The sequence below is a fragment of the Pocillopora verrucosa genome, chromosome 9, assembly GCF_036669915.1.
Source record: "Pocillopora verrucosa isolate sample1 chromosome 9, ASM3666991v2, whole genome shotgun sequence".
NCBI classification, from domain to species: domain Eukaryota; kingdom Metazoa; phylum Cnidaria; class Anthozoa; order Scleractinia; family Pocilloporidae; genus Pocillopora; species Pocillopora verrucosa.
Window position 1 is genome coordinate 21,948,126 of NC_089320.1, and position 20,490 is coordinate 21,968,615.

The window sequence follows — 20,490 nt, forward strand, 5'->3', positions numbered from 1 at the left end:
AATCCTGAGGGAATCGAGAACAACAGCTGTGGAGGGGGTCATTTAAATGTTGGGATTATTCATGTTCACCAAGGTTAGCCGAATCGAAGATTGAAACGTCTTGGGAAAGAATGAAAAGCGAGAAGGAAAAGGAAAAAGGAGGAAAGGAAAAGTGAAACTCTCTCGTATCATTCCGCGTTATTTTCCTTAAAGTAAAATCTCCTTCATCAGGAGCGTGCTTTGAGCTGGCCGAATCCTTAGAAAGATTGATAATCTTGTCTGGTGTTCCGTCAATCCTCAGTCACTTCTCTCCCGTGGAGAACGATGTATTTTGAATATGTTTGGTTAATTTCTTGAGCTGGTCATTTACCAATCAAACTATACACGCACTTTTCCATCAACTTCGACTCATTTTTTCGTTTCTGATATTTTGTTACGAACAAAGTAAGGTAATATTAACGTGCGCTGTCAGCTGACTGGGGAGAGGAAGTGATGACTCTCCCCTCCCCTGTGACAAACAAACCTGGAAGTGCAGCGAAGCAAACTCGAAGTGTATCAAGTGTTTTAAGTAGCTGCGTATTTTACCGTATTTTGGAGAATTTCAGCGATATTAGGTGATCAAGGTAACACATGTATGTAATTATGGCTGTAGGAAAACGTTTTGATAGTATTTTTTGCAAAGTGTTCTTCATGAATTGGGCTTTTGTGGCTTCAAGTTTAGGATTGACTCGGAGGAAGTTTTGAGGAAGTGCCCGATAATTTTGGTAAAAAATCACATATTTTTTAGCCATTTGAAAAACACCTCTATTAAAAGCCTAGCTGTTGAAACGTTCCTTAATTTTTGCTTTCTTTCCGGTGTACCTACAACTGACTTTCAGAGCGAGATGGCTTATTCTGCTTACTCAACAATCCTGCAATACAATGCGAGATCGATCTAGAATTTTCACTTCACTTCCAATACATTTCATGAATATTTCTTGGTTGGAAGTAGTTATTCTTGTTCTTAAGCTGCGTAATGAACGTTGAATCACTGCCAGTGTAGTTCCGTGATGATAATATACGATGGAAGACGTACATGTAAAATTAATCATAGATCCCACGCTGAGATTTTAGGATTCTTACAGTCAAATAGTGAGTTAGCTATGCACTCAGAGGTGATGCAGACGTAATGTAGAATCGTATTTTTACTGTAGGATTCTATGCGTTGACTTGAAATAGAGATGAGGTCTTATGAACGCTGACTGTTGCAATAATGAAATAATTTCTTGGTTCAAACAAGGGCTCCCCTATGCATCAGTGCCTCTAAGAGATGTTACTTGCACCCTTAATTGCACTTATTTTGATATTTAAGTTCAGATGTTATTACAGCTTTTTTTTTATTCTTTGTTGACATTAATAGCATAGAAAGACTGAGAAGCATGAACATAAACTTACTTAGAAATGTATAAAACTATGTCACTTTGTTTTGTTATCTTATTTTGTTGTTTATGCTGGTGAGGTGTTACCAGTGAACCTTCTGTGCACACTACATTGATTGCATGACATTATGTAAAGTAGTGCATATCATTTTCACCTTTATTTCCTGGCCTCTTCTATGTTTCCTAGGGATTAGTATAAAAACAATAGAATGGCAGCAGCAAGGAGATCAGGGAGGCTCACTATCTTTGTGCGGTTTAACTCCAACACAAACATACCAGTCACCATTGATCCACAATGGACAGTTTTAAGGCTGAAACAAGAGATAGCTACCAATCAAGGAGTTGAGGCTTCAGAATTAAGAATAATTTTTGCTGGGCGAGAACTAAAAGATGACCTTCAACTGAAGGTATGCTTCACTGATTACTCTGTCAATAACTCTTTTACTTGGAAGATTTGCCAGGGTTTTCAACAGCACAAATTGCATTCATGATTTTTATCACTTTATCAGTGGTCTAGTTCTAACATCTGTCAAAATCGTGTGTCTTATTCCATGGAATGAGCAGTTGTTAATTGTTTTTCTCTATATTTATGTGTTGAATCAACTTTAACTAGGATGCTGAGATACCTCACCAAAGTGTTATTCATGCTGTCCGAGGTGGTCGCTGGTCAGCCAGACCAAGTAGACCTGGCCAAGTAATGCCACTGGCCAGACTTAGACTTTCAACTGTTGGTGAGGATGAAGAGGAAGTAGCAAGTACAACAGATGGAGGTATAGAGAAAGTGTGAATCAAAACTGATGCTATGATATTTTTTGGGAGATGAAGTGAATTGATTTATGAAGAGAATGGTTTAAGAGTCTGGCTTAAAACAGAGGTTTTTGTGCAAGCCCTGGCCAGGTCATTGTGATATCTTCTTGGGTGGGCATTCCAATTCAGACAGGGCTTTCTCAACACAAGAGTAGAGAATTGAGGACTTAGAAACTTGCCAAATTGCTTAAGGGTTACCCCCCAGAGGAATTAGAAATATGATCAAAAGGTGTTAGTTTCTTAACCCTTTAACTCCCAGAAGTGATTAACATAAAAACTTCTCCCTATAATATCCATACACTATTTAACAAACAAGTAATGAGAATATTTGAACTTATCAGGTAGAACCTGCTATCTTGATCTAGCACCAAGTTTTCATAACTAGTTTACAAGGAAATGTGTAGCAGCTAGAGGAGAGAATTAACAATCAGATCTTGGGAGTTAAAGGGTTTAGAAGCTGTGGTGCTGCTTCAAGGGGAAGCAAGATAATTTGGTTTTATCATCTGAGTGATAACATGAATTGGTTATGGCAAAGAGTTTCTAAAGCTGTCGTTTTGAGTGCTAGCCCTTTGTCTTAGGAAATTCACTATTCATTCTGTCAATGTCTTTTTGGCGGCTGACTTATATTTATCAACTCAGTTGAAATAGTAATACTCCTAGTTGGCTGATGCTGGTTAAACTCCAACATTGTGGGTCACAGGTTTTGGGAACAGACTTAACCTTCCTTTTACAACATTATTGGCAACAAAGTTTTCGACAAAGCTCCATTTAAATGAAAACTTTATGAAATAGCCTCATCATTTTCAATTCCCCCTAATTTCCTGTTTCTTATCTTAAAGCATCTTCCAGGCGGCAGGCCCAGTATTTTGTTTACTGCAAGACTTGTAAACAAGTTACTGCTGGAAAGTTGAGGGTTTGTTGCTCACAATGCAAAGAAGGGGCAATTGTTCTTCAGCAGGTAAATTATTCTTAACATATCATCAATTATTAGTTGATTAGCTAAATCTGTCTTCGATAATAATAAAAATTAATATAAAGAAGTGGAATTTTGCAAAAGAAATATGCTTTAGAGAGGTATTATGAAAATGAGGTTTGAATTGATTGATATTATACCCTTTCACAATTTTTCAGGGTGTTACTCTCTGAATGACAAACTGGGATAGGCTCGAGTGGTGTGCACATTCTCCATACTGTTTTTAAAATATTTCCAAAGGCACTGACAGGGAGAGTTTGTTTAATAATCAAGACCTTCCTTAGTTTGTGATCATTTCCTTTATTCTCGTGACCTTTAAGTTTTACTTGGGGGCCATATTGTTAGGAGAAATTAGATGCTAGTCGCTCTCAGGGATCAAAGGGTTAACATCATGATGTTTGCTCTATATCTGTACTTGTCTTAATAGATTGCAGGTGTAAAGTAGTCACAGTGACTGTGTTCTTGAGATCAGTGTAAATATTAAAGGCCATAGTGAGTTCAATGCAGACATATGAGGGTGCTGTTAATTTTATGATTTACATCTTCGTTGTCCTTACAGGATCCAAGTAGTTGGGAAGATGTCTTGAAATCAGGAAGAATTAGAGGATCATGTAAAAAAGCAGGCTGTGATGGAAACATAGTGGTATAAGAAAGAGCTTTACTACTTTATCATGCTAACCCTTTAACTCCCAGAAGTGATTGACATAAAACTTCTCCCTACAATATCCATACATTCTTCAGCAAACAGGTAATGAGAATATTCAAACTTATCAGGTAGAAGCTGCTATCTTGATCTAACACCAAGTTCTTATAACTAATTTACAAGGAAATGTGTAGCAGCTACAGGGAAGAATTAACAATCAGATCTTGGGAGTTAAAGGGTTAAGATTGCATGGATTCTGATCATCACAATAATTACCGTTTGAAGAGTCAATCTACAATCCATGGGATCCTGCTGAGGCTTGAATTTTTTTGGCTCCTTTTTTGCAATCACTTAAGGTGTAGCTTACCTGGGAGTATCATGGCTTTATTTGATTTTCAATCCACCAGTGAAATGAAATTTAGTTCCTTACAAATTGTATCAGATAATTCTTAGTTGTATATGAGTGGTTGCCCCTGAAGTGAACGTTTAATACAAGAGGACAATACAAACAGTTATGACCCAGTAAAGGGGAACCACCATTGCTTGTTAGAGCTGACCGTTAAATAGAGGTGAAAAAATTTTGGAACTTTCATGAAAGACCGCTTAATACAGGTTCAAGTGTATCTAAGCAAATTGCATCTGAGCAAAAATAATTGATGGATTATGATTTGTTATTCTGCCGTTGTGTTTCTTGTTTCAAGGAGTTTTACTTTAAGTGTGCACAACATCCTGCTTCTGAGGGAGACAGATGTGTTGCACTACCTTTGATTCGAGCAAACACCAGAGAAATCCCTTGTTTGGCCTGTGCTGATGACAGGTAAATATACAAGCCATGTCATCAAGTGTATGATCACTGATATATAGTATAGTCAAGACTGACAAGGGCTATGGGTGTCTGACTCAGCTAATATGAGTTGTTTTCAAATGAGTATTGATCCCGGATTTCTTTCCGGATTACTTCGCTTTGTGATTGGTCTTGAAAACTTACGCCTCCATCTCGACCAATCAGATATAAAACTGTAACTAGTGCCAACCTGGGCACTCGTGTTTTCTCGCGCTTGAAGCAAGCTGTTTTTACTTTGAGTTCTCATTGGTTAATGGTGATGTCTACCTTTTTTTCTGATTGGCTGTTGTGGTTTCTTTGGTTTAAGTTCTCGCCACCCAGTTGAAAACTGCTCCAGTGTTTTCAAACGAAATATTGGTGAAAAGTCAACATCCCGTACCGAAAAATTTTGTGACACCAAGCTTTTAGCAAACATTTTGCGTCGCGCTCTGAAAGATATTCGAAGGATGATAAGCATATAGTCGCCATTTGGCTCTCACATATTTTCATTAATTTGTCCTTGGACATATTGTGATCCTAGAAGCTCACTGTTGTTGTCGGAAAATAGTGAGGATCGAGGAACAGATTATGCCTGCAGACAAATGCCTGACCTCATTTTCACACCAAATGGAGGCGATTGTTCATTTATTCGTGAGTTCAATCGTGTTGCAGGGATCCTGTTTTGGTTTTTCCTTGTCCCGATGGACACGCTGTTTGTTTGGAGTGCTTTGCAATCTACTCCACAACAAAACTGAATGACAGGCAGTTTGTGCACAGCGACACATACGGATATACTCTGCCCTGCCCGGGAAGTTCAGGTGAGACCAAAGTATGAATAAACTTCTGGAAATCAAAACTTTGAGCGCTTGTCATTTGTAACCTGCCTAAGAGGTGAGGGGAGCATATACTTCTAGTCGTGGCTCCAACGTGGACTTTTCAATTTAGGTTCAAATGTGATTTTCACAATTAAAATGAAGAAAGAAATGGCAAGTAAAGCTAGAAAATGTTGCTAAACGTTGTTGGTTGAACGTAACTGTATAAACACAAGTTTCTTCGGGGCGTCTTGCAAGCAGGGGCTTAGCTCTGTTCGCAGGTTGTCTTCTGAAAGTTAAAAGAAAAGGCCTGGTATTTCTTGCTCAATCTCGTTCTTTTCAACACAACTGAACGTAACCAAACTCTCATTACATGAGTAAAGGGGGCAATTCTCTAAAGAAACTGTAGAGAAAAGGTATAACAACATAACTAGGTTTTATCAGAAGCTTATAACTTAGTTTTACCAATTCAGCGACTGACGAAGGGCTTACGCTTACACAATACCAAATTAACTTATTAGGTGATTACATGATTAGGCTTTCGCTTTAAATAGGTCTTAAACAATGTCTTTACATACTTTTGCTTTTAAATCTAAAGGTTAGAGATCAATCTTTTTTGAACATTTTGCCGATTTCCTTCAGCACATCCAGAGTAAATTGTTGATATCTACTCTCGGCTTCAAGTTGTTGCTGTAGAATTCTTTTAAATAAGTCCTCCTCCCTTTTGCGGCTGTCTTCCAAAAACTCCCGCAAAATGGCGATCATGCTAAGATCTTCCTGACGGCTCTGAGCTGTTTTAAGCGGCCTGGGATTCTTCCTCGGTTTTTTCCGGGGAAGGGGTTCGGCGATGGTAGGTCTCTTCAAGCCCCGAACAGTCATTTCTTCCGAGTAGCTCTCGTCCTCTGATGATTCATCTTCGCTCGCTAAGCCCTTCGGTGCATGCACAGGTTCCACGCTGACTGCCGTCGCTGGAGTAGGCTGAGAAGGAACTGTCGGGTACACTTGTATGGGGATGGAGTGTTTCCCTGCTTGGCTAGCCGCGATCGGAGCATTTAAGGGCGTGGGCGGTGGGGCTGGCTTGATAGGGCGCAAATGTCTACCTGTAAACGTGTCCGAAGGAATAGCACTGGGAATGGTCATTGTGGAAGAAGCAGTAACGACGGTTTGAGAAGCAACGATGCCATTAGCAACTGTATGTTCAGCTGGTATGTTGATGCGCACCACCTCTTCTTCGCGATAGAGATCACTTTTGTTGTTGAGAATCTCTTTTATTTGGTCGTGGTAGGGAAATGAATGAGGTAATTGGTCCTTTGTTCGTTTGTATTCCGCGAGCAGGTTCTTTATCCGCACCTTGCACTGATTCCCTGTTCTGGGCCCCAGCGAGCAATGAGCTACGCGCCTGTTGAACTCCTTGGCAATCATGTTCCATTCTTCGTAATTTCGTTTCTTCCCTTTGATGATTCGATAGTTTGCTCTCCAAAGGCTTAGCAGGGCCATGGTTTCGGGATCTGTCCAACGGGAAGAATTAATAGTTCCCAGGGCTTCTTCGCCATTTCCCTCCTGGCTCTTTACCTGTTGACCGGGAAGAATGAGTTCTATTGTGGAAGTTTTTACCCCTTCCCCCACTGTCATCGTGTTTGTGTTAGAAACTGGAGCCATGGAAACCGCTGTAGGCTGCTGTGACATCGCTGACACGTGTGGTATCTGCTAGGAGTTAAAAGGGGGGTTAGTTTTCGCGCTATTTTTTTTAAAAGCTTTATATACTTAGGCGCTCAGAAAGTGCCTGAGTGTGAAGTTCGAGTTTAGTCCTGTTTCAAATCTCCTTATGAGTTCTGAAGTGCATGCGTGAGTCCAAGGCTTCAAGAACTGGTCAAAAAGAACGAATAATAATAATAATAATAACAATAATAGTAGCAGTAATAGTAATAATAATAATTAGTAATAATAATTAAAGCGTGTCTGGACTCAAACATTACTAGTGCATGAGTTTACGTACATTTACGTTGTAAGCCAGAGAGCACAACACAAGCTGGGGATAATAACATTAACAAAAATGATAATAGGAATAATAATGATTATAATAATAATAGTAATGATTATAAAAATAATAATAGTAGTAATAATAATAATTGTAATGATAATAATGCTAATTAAGGACATGTATTGTGCAAATGAACCTATGAATATGATCAAATAGGCATTACATACTAATCTAATGGCCTATAAACAAAAACATGTCAAAAGTAAAAAAAAAACTAGTACCTCATTAAACTTTCAAAAATCTTTGCATGGATGTAAAAAAAAAAACTAATTTTGAAATGCGTTTCAAACTGAATTTCAATATGTCAAAAAATATAATACTAGTTAAACAAAAAGAAAAGTAAAAACAAAAAAATATCCTGATGAAATTGTTGCTGACTGGTTTCTCCGCAGCGTCAGGTCTTTCAACCGTAAGGGGAACGGGAGGTAATATTACTTACGAGAATATTCAAGTGCTAATTATATCCAATCTTACGTCTTGAAATTGTAAAATCTACTTAAGTCATTTTACCAGAAATTATACCAGAATAAGAAGATTATTTGGGTAAATCTATGGTAAGCGTGAAAGATATTCGCAGTACATACGAAACAAAAGTTTCGAACCAAGCGACTCCTCTGAGAGATACCGACAGCTTAAGTGTATGTCTACAAAAGAACAACAATGGAGATTTTAGGCAACCGCCTCCTGTAGTAATACAAGTACTAATTCCTTGAAATGAAAGCACAGATTGAGAAACACACGAATGTGCTCTAGGATTGTGTTGGCGTTTGAAGGCTTGAAGAGAGCATATTGTGATGCCGTAGGGAATTGTAATTTGAAACAACTTGAATTTGATCGAAGCAGCTTCGAATATTTACGTCTCCTATATTTGACTTGCACTGTTTCTTTGTAATTTCACACGATACACATCCTTAACTGTCGGTTAATTTTCGACTTTTAAAGTAGAATCAAAGATTTATACACCTGAAATGAATTTTAACGTTAAAATAGCGAGCATAATGTATAGACGATCAATGACTGTACAACCCGCTCGAGCCGAGATCGACGGGATGCTAATGATGGATTCGAACGTGTTTAGAATACTAAATCGTTTTCCACAAGTCCTTCTTAAATCGCAAGTGAAATAAAGAGTACTTACAAATTGCTATACGAACTATTTTGAATACTTTGTGTGCTTCTAATGCCAGTATGAGTGTCCTGCCCGTGCTCGTTTGAGATCAATTCTTGAGATGCTCAAATCGAAACTCGAATCGAAACTCGCTAGTCTTAGAGCGCTTGATCAAGCAATCTTACCAATTTGGCTTTCCCACCACACTGAATCTTCTTTTAGAAAAAAATCTAAATTTTTCCTTCGATTTCTCGTAGTACTTTAAGCTCTCAATGTAAAAAGGTATGTCACTTGCTTGTTAGTCGTGTCTTTTCCCCTTTCTACCTCCTCCAGCAGAGAAATGGTTGAAGCTCTTCGGCTGGACTCGATTTAATTCAAGCCACCCCGATGTCAGATGTGTAAACAATGATCTTTTGTTCGAAATGTGACGTAAGCGAGATCCGAGATGTGATTCGATTGTTCGCTTGATTAATCAATCTTGCAATGCATCTCATACATTTTCTCTTTACAAGGAATTTAAGACGGCTTTTTATTATTTCAGAAAAGGGTTTATGATGGGATTTCAGATTTATGTCGCGGTTTATTTTACGCTGTTTGGCGCCTGATGTTTTTATGATATTTCGAAATTTGAAAAATGGGGAAAATTAGAGAGAAAGAAAAGCTTGAAATGTGTTTGTTGTTCGGGTTTTTTTCTAAATTTTATTTTGAAGGCATATACGTTTTACAACCCCTGTTACAGCATATTCGTAAAATGTTTTAATGGAGGATATCCAAGAGCGCTTTGTGTATATCTCGCGCGCTTTCAGGAAAAATTCGCTAACTTTCAGTGGATAATTATTATAAATCTCTTACAGTCTTCATTTTATCGTCTCATATTAAGGATTTGTGGAGTTCTGAAAGAATAATTTGCGCGATTTATTGGTGTCGCAATTGTTGACTTTCAAAACGAATTTTCTGCGTTTGTTTTTGAGAAGGTTCACCTTACATTTTATTCCTTTTCTCCCACAGGTAGCTGTAACAGCGCACTAATTTCGGAGGCTCATCATTTCCGGGTGCTCGAGCCTGATCAGGTTAGTAGGTCCATTAAATCTGGAGCTGGATTCTCCGTATTTTATCGTGTAAGACATTCCAATACACTGGTATCAAAATGTTAACCCAGTAACTCTTTAAAATTGTTGAAGACCGTACGCCTTTTCGAAGCTGTAATTCTGTCGCCTGTGTAACTGCATTTTTATGAGCGCTTTACTGATTTTTTAGCGCTAAGTGATGAGCGGCAAAGGCGCAAGCATCTCGCGGCAGCCAACTACGAAGGCTACAGTTTTGCTATTCTGGAAGTGTGAAATTGAGAGTGTATGTGATACACAACGTATAATGTAGAATGCATGAATTTGTTCGTAGTACGACCGCTATCAGAGGTTTGGAACCGAGGAGTATGTATTGAAAGAGGGTGGTGTGCTATGTCCAGGGCGTGGCTGCGGAATGGGCCTTTTGCCAGCACCAGGCATGCGCTGTATCAGGTGTGATTATTGCCAGGTAACTAAATATTCACATGTGAAAATAACTCCACGAGTTGTAAGGCAAGGATCGATGCTCAGACGAAATTTCACCCGGTACAAACTCTTAGGGCGAAAACAACATGTATAATTACCTAGATGGTTACGCTGTCTTCACTGATGAAAAGCTGTTCTCTCACCACGATTTCTACAGAAGGGATAAATAACTCCCTTCCCCATCTCTCTTATCCTCTGCGGGAGGAATGTGAGCCCGTCACTGCTCATCCCACCTTGCGAAGCACCAATTCAGTTTCCTATCTGACAAGCAAGAGCCCCACGGGGGCGTGGGGTGGAAAGAAGCGAAACCAATTACGTCTGATGGAAGGGGTTTTTTTTGACCTTGTTAGTAGTCGTTTCGTACTGGGCGGACCTGTCTTTCGAAAGCATGCCATACAGTTTCCTTTTGCTCTTTATTTCTAGTTTGAGTTCTGTAAAGAGTGCAAGGAGCCCTTTCAGCGAGGTCACTCGTGCAATCAGACGCAGTCAAATCCAACAACAAATGCCAGGACTAGTGTAAGTATATATCGAATCCAAAACTTGTAACAGTCCACACCTCTTTTGGTAGGAACCAACGATTGTATAACCGTCTAACGCTTGCTGCATACTCCATGTATGTGCAATGAAAGTTTTTCACATAGAAAGGGACTGGAAAACAGTCGAGAACTATGAAGGGAGAGAAGAGAACTACTTACGAGATCTTGAGAGTTTCTGATGGGTCAATAGGAATGAAAACACCTGAGCGTGCGGTTGTCTTGGACAGCAGTTTTGTCTGTTTTGCGCTTCCTCTTTGCCTCTCTGCTTTATTATGATGGATACTCTGAAGGATTGTGATTTAGTGTTTCACGAGTGAACCTTGAAAATTGTGTTGTGTGGTTTTGTTTATGTTCTTTAAGGCTTGTTAACTTTGATTATCAATGCTCAAATTTAACTTGGTCTCTTAAAAAAAGGTGTATAGAATCATATCGATCTCCTTTTCAGAATTACCGAGTCAATTTAGAAAACGCGAGACGAGCGCGCTGGGAGGCTGAGGCGAGACAAGTGATTGAGCAGATCAGCAAGAAGTGCCCCGGATGTCAGACAAATATTGAGAAAAATGGTGAGTAAAGGGGAACTCTAATTGATGTGACTCTTCCCAACAGTTTAAACCTCAAAAATAACATTTTTGGTGGCTTACCTCACTGGAAGACCGAGCTGAAAAACGTGTTAACGTGTCACCAACTTTTGCGTGCTCACGTACGAAAACTTAAGCAACACTGTTGACTGCAGCAAAAGGGCAGAATTTTGTAAAAACTGAACAACGGCGAGGTTTTCTTCCCTTGATGTGAAGTTAAAAAGACTTTCGCTCCAGAAGGTCCAGCAGCAGAGTATATGACACATTCTGAGCGCCACTCTTTATTTCGAGAGTTCTAGTTGAAACTTTCCGCTGAAAAGTAGTTCAGTTGCTAAAATTCAGGAAAATACCTCGGTGTATTCATAGTATGTACAATCAATTCTGTGACCAAGGCAGACCAGAAGGTTTTTTTTTGTTGCCTCTTTTTTTGGATCTGGTCTTTCTCCCAACTGTTCGGGGAGGGGAGTGGACTCATTTCTCAAAAAGCGGCTGATAATTCGAACAAAAAGTGGTAATCGATTTTTATTTTTGTCTCATTTAAGGTGGATGTAATCATATGACGTGTTCTCGCTGCCACTTTGAATGGTGCTGGGTTTGTTTAATTCGTTGGAATCCCGATTGTCAGGGCACTCACTGGTTTAGGGTGTGACCGCCATGTCATCCAATCTCGTTAGGATGAGATGCTTGCATTACAAAGAATTTGCTAGTCTAGGAAAATCTTTGGAGATCTAGAGTAGAAGGAGAAATGAAAATTAGGTGTATTTTTTGCCAGTTATTTAACAGGTTAGAACTTCAATCGAAAAGTAGCAGTAGAATAAATGGGTAAGTTTTTTAGAAACTACTGTAGAAACGGAAAGGGAAACGTGTGTCGTCTGTCAGTGAAACGAACTGTGTGATGTTCGTTCACACTAGTTCAAATCGCATTATAATTAGTGCAGACTAAAGTTGAGGAATGCATTGGAATAGAAAAATTGTTTTAAGTAGGAAACTGCATGTAAGGTTTTAGAGTAACTTAAGATTTAGTTAAGATTCGCAAAGTGATTTATAAGAGACCGTAATATGTTCCAAGTAGACACATTTGCGTGGCAACCGTATTAGAAGAAAGTTCCTGTATTCGATGCTTCAGTTAACAAAATTTGATACCGTTAACTTGCTTCATCTCAGCAGTGCTCATTGCTTAATTTTAAGATATTTTTAATCTTCCAAAACTTTCTACTGTAACGTGGATAGCTGTAAGCATACCAGGTAAAACTTGATATATAATGTCCTGCTTCGTAACTGATGAACTTGTATCTAATTTTTTTTTGTTTTCAAATAAATCAATTATTTTAACAAAGCGTTCGTTTAGGACCAAAAAAGTTTTTTATCCCGCATTATGTAGCAGTTAAGCGTTACACTGCGTTGTGTGATTTCCTACACTGTACCAAACTTACTGTACTACTTTTGAAGTTCAAAAGTTTCCAGTGCATCAGTAGCATCCACGTTATTTAAAAAGAACTACTTTAAAAAGTCCAGGAAGAGGATAAGACCTTACTTAATTATGCTCAGCAACTTTTGCCGGAGAAACGTTTGGCGTTTGGAGCAGCCATTTGTAGTTCTAGCAACGTCGAGCACATATCAAGCACCAAAAATTAAACTATTTCATCCATAACTTCAATATCTTCGAATTTATTGAACGTTTAACAATCTTTTGAACACATGACTAGTCACTCGACGACGTTTCACAGACCTTTTGCTTTCCGTTAGACTTGGGAGTAACCTTTAACTCTGTTCATATTTGTGAGCAACTTTAGCGCTAGGTTTCCGAAACTTAGCTTTTAAGAGTTGCTCTTTAGTAGAGCTATTTTTCTTGATTAATGTTAGAAATCATCGTAGAAAACGAAAAATAAATCTTTCAATTAACGTCAATGCAAAAATATCAAGAAATTTAGGTAGCAACCAGTGAAATTTACGTAGCCGCTTTCCGGATTTTTGAAATGTTTTAGCAACTCTTTGGTATAACAGTGAGGCGATTTCCGGCATTTTACGAGCACCGTCCCTTCAAGGGCTTCCGTTTTAGGTTGCATTTGACCCAAGGAGAATCAGTATTATAGGTAACCTTTATGTAGCCAATTTTTTTATGTAAGCGTTTACATGAAAATAGTATAGCTTGGCTGGCCCTCTACCAACACTACCCAGCCGTGAAACCTACGTCGAGATCCGAGTGACAACAAATCGTCCGCTTTGGTATTTGTCTCTCCATCCGACCGCAATCACTTTTGTTTGCTTTCTGCATTCGTAAATTTGAAATCTCCATCATTATTATTCACATCTATTGTCCATATCCACAGGATTTTTATCGGTGGAAATGGAAGAGGTTATCCTCGAGAGAAACAGCTTGCTTCTACGAATAAGCTTCGCTCCTCTTATACCTTTGTTGGGAAAGGGCTGTGGATTCAGCCGAAAACTTCGAAAGCATCAATATAACCTGGTTTTTCGGATACCCTCGGAAAAATATACAACTGTTGACGATTGTTACCAATTTATTCCCACGATTAGTTAGGCGGACAACTCTTTTAGTCGCCGGCGTACTAGCCGGAAGTTACCGAAGAACTTCCGGCGCATGTGTGTGATGCGGTCAGCAGCGTGCCGGTGAACTAGGCAACGGAATAACGAGGGAAAATTATTCCCGCTTGGATGAAATAGTAAACATCGAATTGTTTAACCAAATGTGATAGCGTCTACCACGATTCTGCAACCCGATCCTTTCAAGAATGCACGAGAAAACGGATATGTTTTGCCCTTTGTGCTACAGTAATTACGGGACTGGATTTCCTCAGAGAATTCCGAGAGAGCTCGATTGTAGACATACATTTTGTACAGGTGAATATTAAATGTTGTATGAATTGTGACTTGTCTTGGGTGAATATGGAATTCAGATTAGGCTTTCGCCCACAAAATTCAATTGAATGATCCTCCGTGTTCTAAAATCATCGTCTTTGCAGTGGAGTAGATATGACCGTTTTGGATGAAAATCAGTCAATCGCGGTGTAGCATAGTTATAATTGTTGTTGACGAGACTACTCCAGTAAACAAATTAAACAGAATAACGTTTTAAAGGGATTCGATTTTTGTACCCAAATAAAAAGTAAAGACCTCCATATGGTTGATCTTGCTCCGGTTTGGGCAAAGGGAAGTAAGAGAAGAAAATTAGCCTAAGTTTTGTGGTGTAGACTTGTAGTGTTTTTCCAATTTTCCATGGATACATGGGCACTTAAAATATTAACACACAGAAGTTGCTTGCGTTAATAATTTAACATTTCCTTAGCTATTTTGTGGTTTTGTAACTTTGTAGTTTTTTAGTTGAATTGTGAAAATTCACCCTGGATGTCAAGGAAATCTTTTCGTGCTCTCTCTTAAAAACACGTATTTTTTCGTGACTTTTACGCTTATGATATGCAAATGGTGTGTTCGGCTTTTGTCTCGAAAACCTACTCCAGCGTGCAGTGATTGTCAATGGTTTGATTAGTTAAGATCTGCATTGTTGAAATAAACCTATATTCCTTAAACCTATACAATTGCTGAAACTTATCAGATTGCGCAGGGTGATTTAGATTAAAGTTTTTTGACAAATCAGACATCATGCTGATCCAAGAAATTACCACTATACATCTTTCACTCAAATTTCTTTGCTTCTCTTCAGTTTTGTTCAATAATAAATTGTTCCATAACACGGTCCAATATCAATATACTATCACATTTCCTCAAATCACCAACCTAAAGAGTTTTAATTTATGGATTGGAAATTATTTGTGTTTGGCAACAACAGTACAGTACTTTGTGCTGTATACTGAACAAAAATCTGTTCTCTTAATGGCTGACTCAAGTCTATCATTGATGTCTCAATGTAAAGCCAGATTTTTACAGGTTTTTTACAGGTTCAATTTGAACTCCTCCTCCCCCTCAGGTAACTCACAGGCATTTGACTGTTGTCCATGCCCAGGGAGTTGGGTATTTGACACAAAAAGCCTTCTCAGGGTGGAGAATTTGAACCCTGTCAAGGTGGGGTGGGAAATCTGAGCCCAAAGAGTTTGAAATTTACAGAAGAGGTGATATTTCCTTTTTTTTTAATTTTGGACAGAGTGCCTTCTCAAGCTACAAGAACTTCAGGGCTCAGTCATAGAATGTTCTTCTTGTAAACTGCGCACCCTCTTACCTGCCAATGGTGTAGATGGACTTGGTAAAAACATGGATCTCTTAAGAGCAGTATTACAATCTGAGGAGGAGGAACAGAAATTGTGCAACTTTTGCATTCAGAAAGTTTACCCTCCTAAACCAGCGACATTTCATTGCTCAGATTGTGAAGTATTCATGTGTGGTAGTTGTTCTGACAACATCCACTCACAGTTGGAGTTCCGTTGCCATGACATTAATAGGGCAACTGGTGTTAAAGATGGTGTGGGGGATGATACAAGCACTTCTCGACCTTCATCAAGTCTTTCAACTTTAAGTCAACGCTCGTTAGGACTCAGACCAGGATTAAATAACAGACCATCAAGCTTGTTACTGAATTATTCAGCAATACCTGGTAACATATTTAGAAATTTGACAGTCAAATTTTATTACACCCAGAATGATATGTTATTTTGAGAAGTGAAATAGTTTGTTTATAATACAGCAGATTTTAATGAAATCTATTTACTTTCACTTATCAGTAAAAGCCAGGTAGAGCTCCAGAGGATCACCTCCCAATGGCAACTTGAAAGCATAGTTGTTTGAATTATCTGAAAATTGCAGTTGTTTGAGAGGTCTGAAAAATGGTTGACAGCACTGCATAGGGAATTTGAATGATGTTTCTTGGCGTCCTCAAATTTGGCGATTGTTGAAAAACTGAGTTCCCAGCTCCCTCTTCTGTGGCTTAGGATTGATTTGTTTCCTGGTGCCAAGGGATTTCTTCAGGTTTTTCTCCCATCCTCCCACACAGACAAACTCCAAATTACATGGGGATCTGGAATCAGTGGGGGATGATCAACCTCATGGATGTGCTGCTACAAATATCCAATTAATTTTGATTTATATTTTGGATACTTTAGAATGCCCCATTCACAAAGAGAAGACCAAGTACTACTGTCGAAATTGCAGATGTCTGTGCTGCGCATCCTGCCACAGATACGGCAGCCATAAAAACCACAGTTGTTTCCAGGTCCATGAGGCTGAAGAAAAGGAGAGAAAAGCACTTGTGAAATTACAAACACAAGTTGAACAGCGTGGTGCAAAAATTATTAAGGCTAGAGGAGAAGTACAACAAACTATTGAAGAAGTGAAGAAGAATACAATTGAAGTAAAGGACATAGCACGGAGATACTACAGAGAGCTACGTGCAGCCATTGATCAAGCAGAGACAATTTTGATGGAGGATATCAACAAGAGAAGTGATGTGAAGCTGAAAGCTTTAAATGAACAGCTCAGGTAAAGTGTTGTAACAGTTTAAAGAAGTGTGCACCACTTAAAAATATGATTATAGCAGAGTTTTTTTTGTAGAGCACTGGTTGTAAAGCAGTTGGTTTTTTGGGGAATGGAAAGTGAGATGGATTTTAATTTCACTCCTGTCCCTCTTCTCTTTCTACTTCCTGTTCTGTTAGAAGCACAGTTTTTCATTAAGTTTTCTTCTTAGGATCTCATTTAATGTGTCACCAAAGATGTAAAACGAAGAACATTTACACCATCATACACTGAAAATGTCTGAAATTAATAATTATATATGTTATCCTATGTAGCTGCTTATTGGCTCCAGTTGCTGTGCTAACAACAGTTGTCATGGCTGTAATTACTAGTCTGGTATCCCTTTTGATAAACATATGAAACTTTGTTATTGTTGTTTTTTTTTAGTTTTTGATTTTATTCTTCTGGCACCCTAAGATTTCTTGCTGGAGGTTTGGGTGCCATTCAAGTGAAACTGAAATGTTAAGAAGTTTCTTTGGTTTTGCTTTTTATTACGCTTTTTGTTTGGTTCAGAAACTTGTGCCAGTTTCTTAACCAATCAAATGCACAACTTTGACCTGTTGCAAGTACTACATGTTTTAAGCTCTTTGAAGATATTCATTAATGAGTTCCTCTTTGGCTAAATACTTTCAGTCTTTTAAGGTATTCATTGTGATTAGTTTGTTGTTGTGCCAATTGAATGGCACAGTATACTGAGGGTTGGGTCAAAACTGTGAGCTCTATCTTTTTGTAGTCAAATGATTGAGATCTCAAGCCTGACGACCACTGCATGTAGAAACTGTGACAATGCTCTGAGTCTGGACTACTACGAAATGCTGATGCTAAAGAAAGACGTGGAAACAGAAATAATGAGTGTACTAGAAATGTTATGTGAGATAAACCCTGTGGCTGAAGCTGATCTGGGCTGTCAGTTTCCTAATCACGAAAAACTTTTGAGTAACATTCGAAGCTGTGCGAAGCTTGTTTTACGTAAGTATCTGGATTTTTAGTCCTTTTTCTGTAAATTAAGTTACTTTACTCGTAGAGCAATTATGTAATTAAGTTACTTTACTTATAGAGCAATTATGCATGAATGTCGAAAATAATTCGAGATTGCGTCTGTTTTGCCTAAAAGCAATTTTCAGTTGAGGGTAAAAAGTAATGCAGGAATGATTTGGTTTTACTTTACTTCGCTCTGCATTTGTTCTACTGGCGCCACTTTCTCAACCAATCAGATTCAAAACTAAAACCAATCGCGTTGAAATCGCGACTTGGTCACTCGCGTTTTCCCGCGCTTCAGGCAGTTTGATTATTTTAACTTTGGATTCTAATTGGCTCCTTGCAATATTTTCAATTATTTTAAATATTCTTTGTTCTGATTGGCTGTTGTGGCCATTTTGGTTTCATTTTCGACGCTCAATCGAAATACACACTGTTTTTGCAACACTTATTGACTGGTTTAGAAAACTCGCGCCACCCTATCACCACCCTCTGTTAACTGAGCTCATTATGGCTGGTTTCCGAAGTGATCTGATGTTCGCGAATCTAAGGAAAAAATTGAAGCCACCTAAACTATTAGATTAAAAGATATCTTCTCGCGTTTGTCAGCCATCTTAAGTTCCACTAGTTCGTAACTTGCCGTGCTCGGCACTGGAAGTTTTCAGTGTTAACGCTCTTTGGTCGACCGGGTGGAATCAGGGTCCTTCCAAATCCTAGACGTCTCTCTGATCATAAAAAAAAGATGAAAGACGAAAATGAATAATTGTAGATGGAAAGAAAATTGAAAGCAACTGGTGCGCAAAGGAGGAAGGGAATGTGACAACTTTACTTCTTTCTTGTCCCCATCGCCTGTCGCTTTTTGCGCTCGTCACCAGTCGCTCAACGGTACGATCACCAAAAGTTTCAAGGGACACTGGGTTGAATTACAAGTGCTTGGCGTATCCCCGAACTCCTACGATGGATTGAGTTATATCTATTTCTTTACTGGTCGTCGTGAGCGGTTCATTCTTACAAAGTTTACAAAGAAAAAACCTTTTGGTCTTATCATTTGTGAACCAACCATTTCATTTTACATTTCATTTCCCATTACGCAGCTCCGGGGCCTCCAGAGAAGCTGACGTGTAAAATAACAGACAATTACAACGTGCATGTGAAATGGGATCCGCCAGAAGATAACTTGTTCCTGTATCCAGTACTTTGTTATATTCTGCAAAGCAGCTCAGGTAAGACTGAAGGAGGAAAGATTTGTAATTTGTCATCACTGTTAGAGTGGATTTTGGTTGAGAAAGAAACGTTTCGAGCGTTAGTCCTTTGTTAGAGCGAATGGCGAAGGCTAACGCTTGAGGCATCAGCTTTAGAAACTCTCGGTGGCCAATTTGCATCATCAATTCAGTGAACAAAACCAAACTATTGTGCGGTAGAGTTATTATTTGAAAGTGTTTGCTAAATCGTGTTGTCTTTTCTTTTAGGTCCTGATAATAGTTTTGTAACTATATACAAAGGGAAGGAGTCCTCCCTCACAATAGACAAGATTGCAGCTAATTTAGCCGTCGGTAAACAAGTGCAGTTTCGCGCATGTGCTCTAAACCTGATTGGGCAGGGGCCTTGGGGGTACCCTTACGGGATCAAAATACCCGAGTGAATGATGACGTCACTCCTCAGTAACTGCCTTTTACTTAAGTCGGCGACACTATGAAGGAGTTCTAGGAGATTTCTTCGACCATTCCTGTGCGTAAATAAGCAATTTTGTCGCTTAGATAAAAGAATATTCATCATCACTTTCAGAAAATCTAAACACTCAAACTCCACGTCCTTTTCACTAATGGCGTGCTTCTTCGCTCGTCCTCATCTCTCTTCCGGCGAAGGCCAATGAGAGAATACTGGGGACCGCCAGTAAGGTCTTCCTTTACCGTGTGCTGTGCACCGCGGAATTTTGCTCCGACAAAATAAAGGAACACCTGATCGTGTGTTGTGAGATTTATTATTAGTGTACTTAAAATTATTTAGATCAGCACAAATTTGCTGTCGCATGAATCAATACGGAGAGGATATGAGGAATCAGTGTTCATACATAGCCAACGAGAGTTTAAAGATTAAAATCAGAAGTCTATCATATTTTCGTTTCCCTGATTTTGAACTTCATTTTCCAAATTTATTTGGAAAAATGAAACGAAGTAAGAAAGACTCTTAGATCGGAAATATTGAAATATTTATTTTTAACGTGGTTAAGCATGATATGAAGGTCACGGAAATTAACTTGTAAATGTTAATGATTTTTTGTAATGTTTCAAAGAGATGGGACCAACAAAAAATGGTTTTCACCGTACGTTTGCTTTTCTCATAACAAAATGAACATCTCTCCTGTGTCAAAGTGCAGTGAAATAAGCTGCATGAAATAGTCATTAGGAAAAAGGGAACATACAGAAATGTTATCTGTTGTAAGCTTTCAGTCAATGAAACGAAGCGCGATAGTAAACGCGCCTCTGAACTCCACCGCTACTACCGCCCAAGAAAAAGAACATGTCGGTCACTAATTCAGTTTTATCCTGTATGGCTACTTCATTTTCCTTAGTGGAAAACTGAATTTTTGCGGATCATTCTATCAGTTGAAAATAGGTTTCAATCGGAATATCTTAGGTGTGAGCAACATAAGGTTGCTGCAGAGTTTGTTAATAGTTTCCATGATTCCTCTTTTTAGCGATAAAAAGAGAAAATTAAATAAAGGGAAAATCCACAGAGCGGTGCGTACCATAAAGTTTACTT

General features: G+C 38.7%; 3 protein-coding genes across 6 annotated transcripts; 2 read left to right on the forward strand and 1 right to left on the reverse strand.

The window, feature by feature from the left end:
- The first annotated feature begins 513 nt into the window (after positions 1 to 513).
- Positions 514 to 13,141, forward strand: LOC131779871 (E3 ubiquitin-protein ligase parkin-like). Of its 2 annotated transcripts, none has more exons than XM_059096455.2 (12): positions 514 to 602; positions 1,585 to 1,804; positions 2,011 to 2,167; positions 3,044 to 3,162; positions 3,737 to 3,820; positions 4,522 to 4,637; positions 5,316 to 5,461; positions 9,613 to 9,674; positions 10,003 to 10,137; positions 10,578 to 10,670; positions 11,136 to 11,253; positions 11,811 to 13,140. In XM_059096455.2, exons 2-12 carry the CDS (start codon positions 1,607 to 1,609, stop codon positions 11,915 to 11,917), a joined length of 1,335 nt encoding a protein of 444 aa, XP_058952438.2. In that variant the 5' UTR covers positions 514 to 602; positions 1,585 to 1,606; the 3' UTR covers positions 11,918 to 13,140. The 2 variants fall into 2 exon arrangements, with proteins under 2 accessions (XP_058952438.2, XP_058952439.2); XM_059096456.2 differs by having other exon boundaries at positions 550 to 611; positions 11,811 to 13,141.
- On the reverse strand, positions 5,623 to 8,975 carry LOC131779873 (uncharacterized). 3 transcript variants are annotated; one of them, XM_059096461.2, is made up of 2 exons: positions 8,900 to 8,975; positions 5,623 to 7,159 (listed from the first exon to the last, which is right to left on the reverse strand). In XM_059096461.2, the coding sequence occupies exon 2, from the start codon at positions 7,139 to 7,141 to the stop codon at positions 6,062 to 6,064; it is 1,080 nt and encodes a 359-aa protein (XP_058952444.2). In that variant the 5' UTR covers positions 7,142 to 7,159; positions 8,900 to 8,975; the 3' UTR covers positions 5,623 to 6,061. The 3 variants fall into 3 exon arrangements, with proteins under 3 accessions (XP_058952444.2, XP_058952443.2, XP_058952442.2); XM_059096460.2 differs by having other exon boundaries at positions 5,623 to 7,162; positions 8,790 to 8,944; XM_059096459.2 differs by having other exon boundaries at positions 5,624 to 7,159; positions 8,790 to 8,947.
- Positions 13,142 to 13,933: 792 nt separating the features above from the next.
- Positions 13,934 to 20,468, forward strand: LOC131779913 (E3 ubiquitin-protein ligase arc-1). The gene is made up of 6 exons (XM_059096515.2): positions 13,934 to 14,130; positions 15,389 to 15,835; positions 16,341 to 16,716; positions 17,483 to 17,718; positions 18,822 to 18,950; positions 19,197 to 20,468. Exons 1-6 carry the CDS (start codon positions 14,022 to 14,024, stop codon positions 19,367 to 19,369), a joined length of 1,470 nt encoding a protein of 489 aa, XP_058952498.2. The 5' UTR covers positions 13,934 to 14,021; the 3' UTR covers positions 19,370 to 20,468.
- Positions 20,469 to 20,490: the final 22 nt, after the last annotated feature.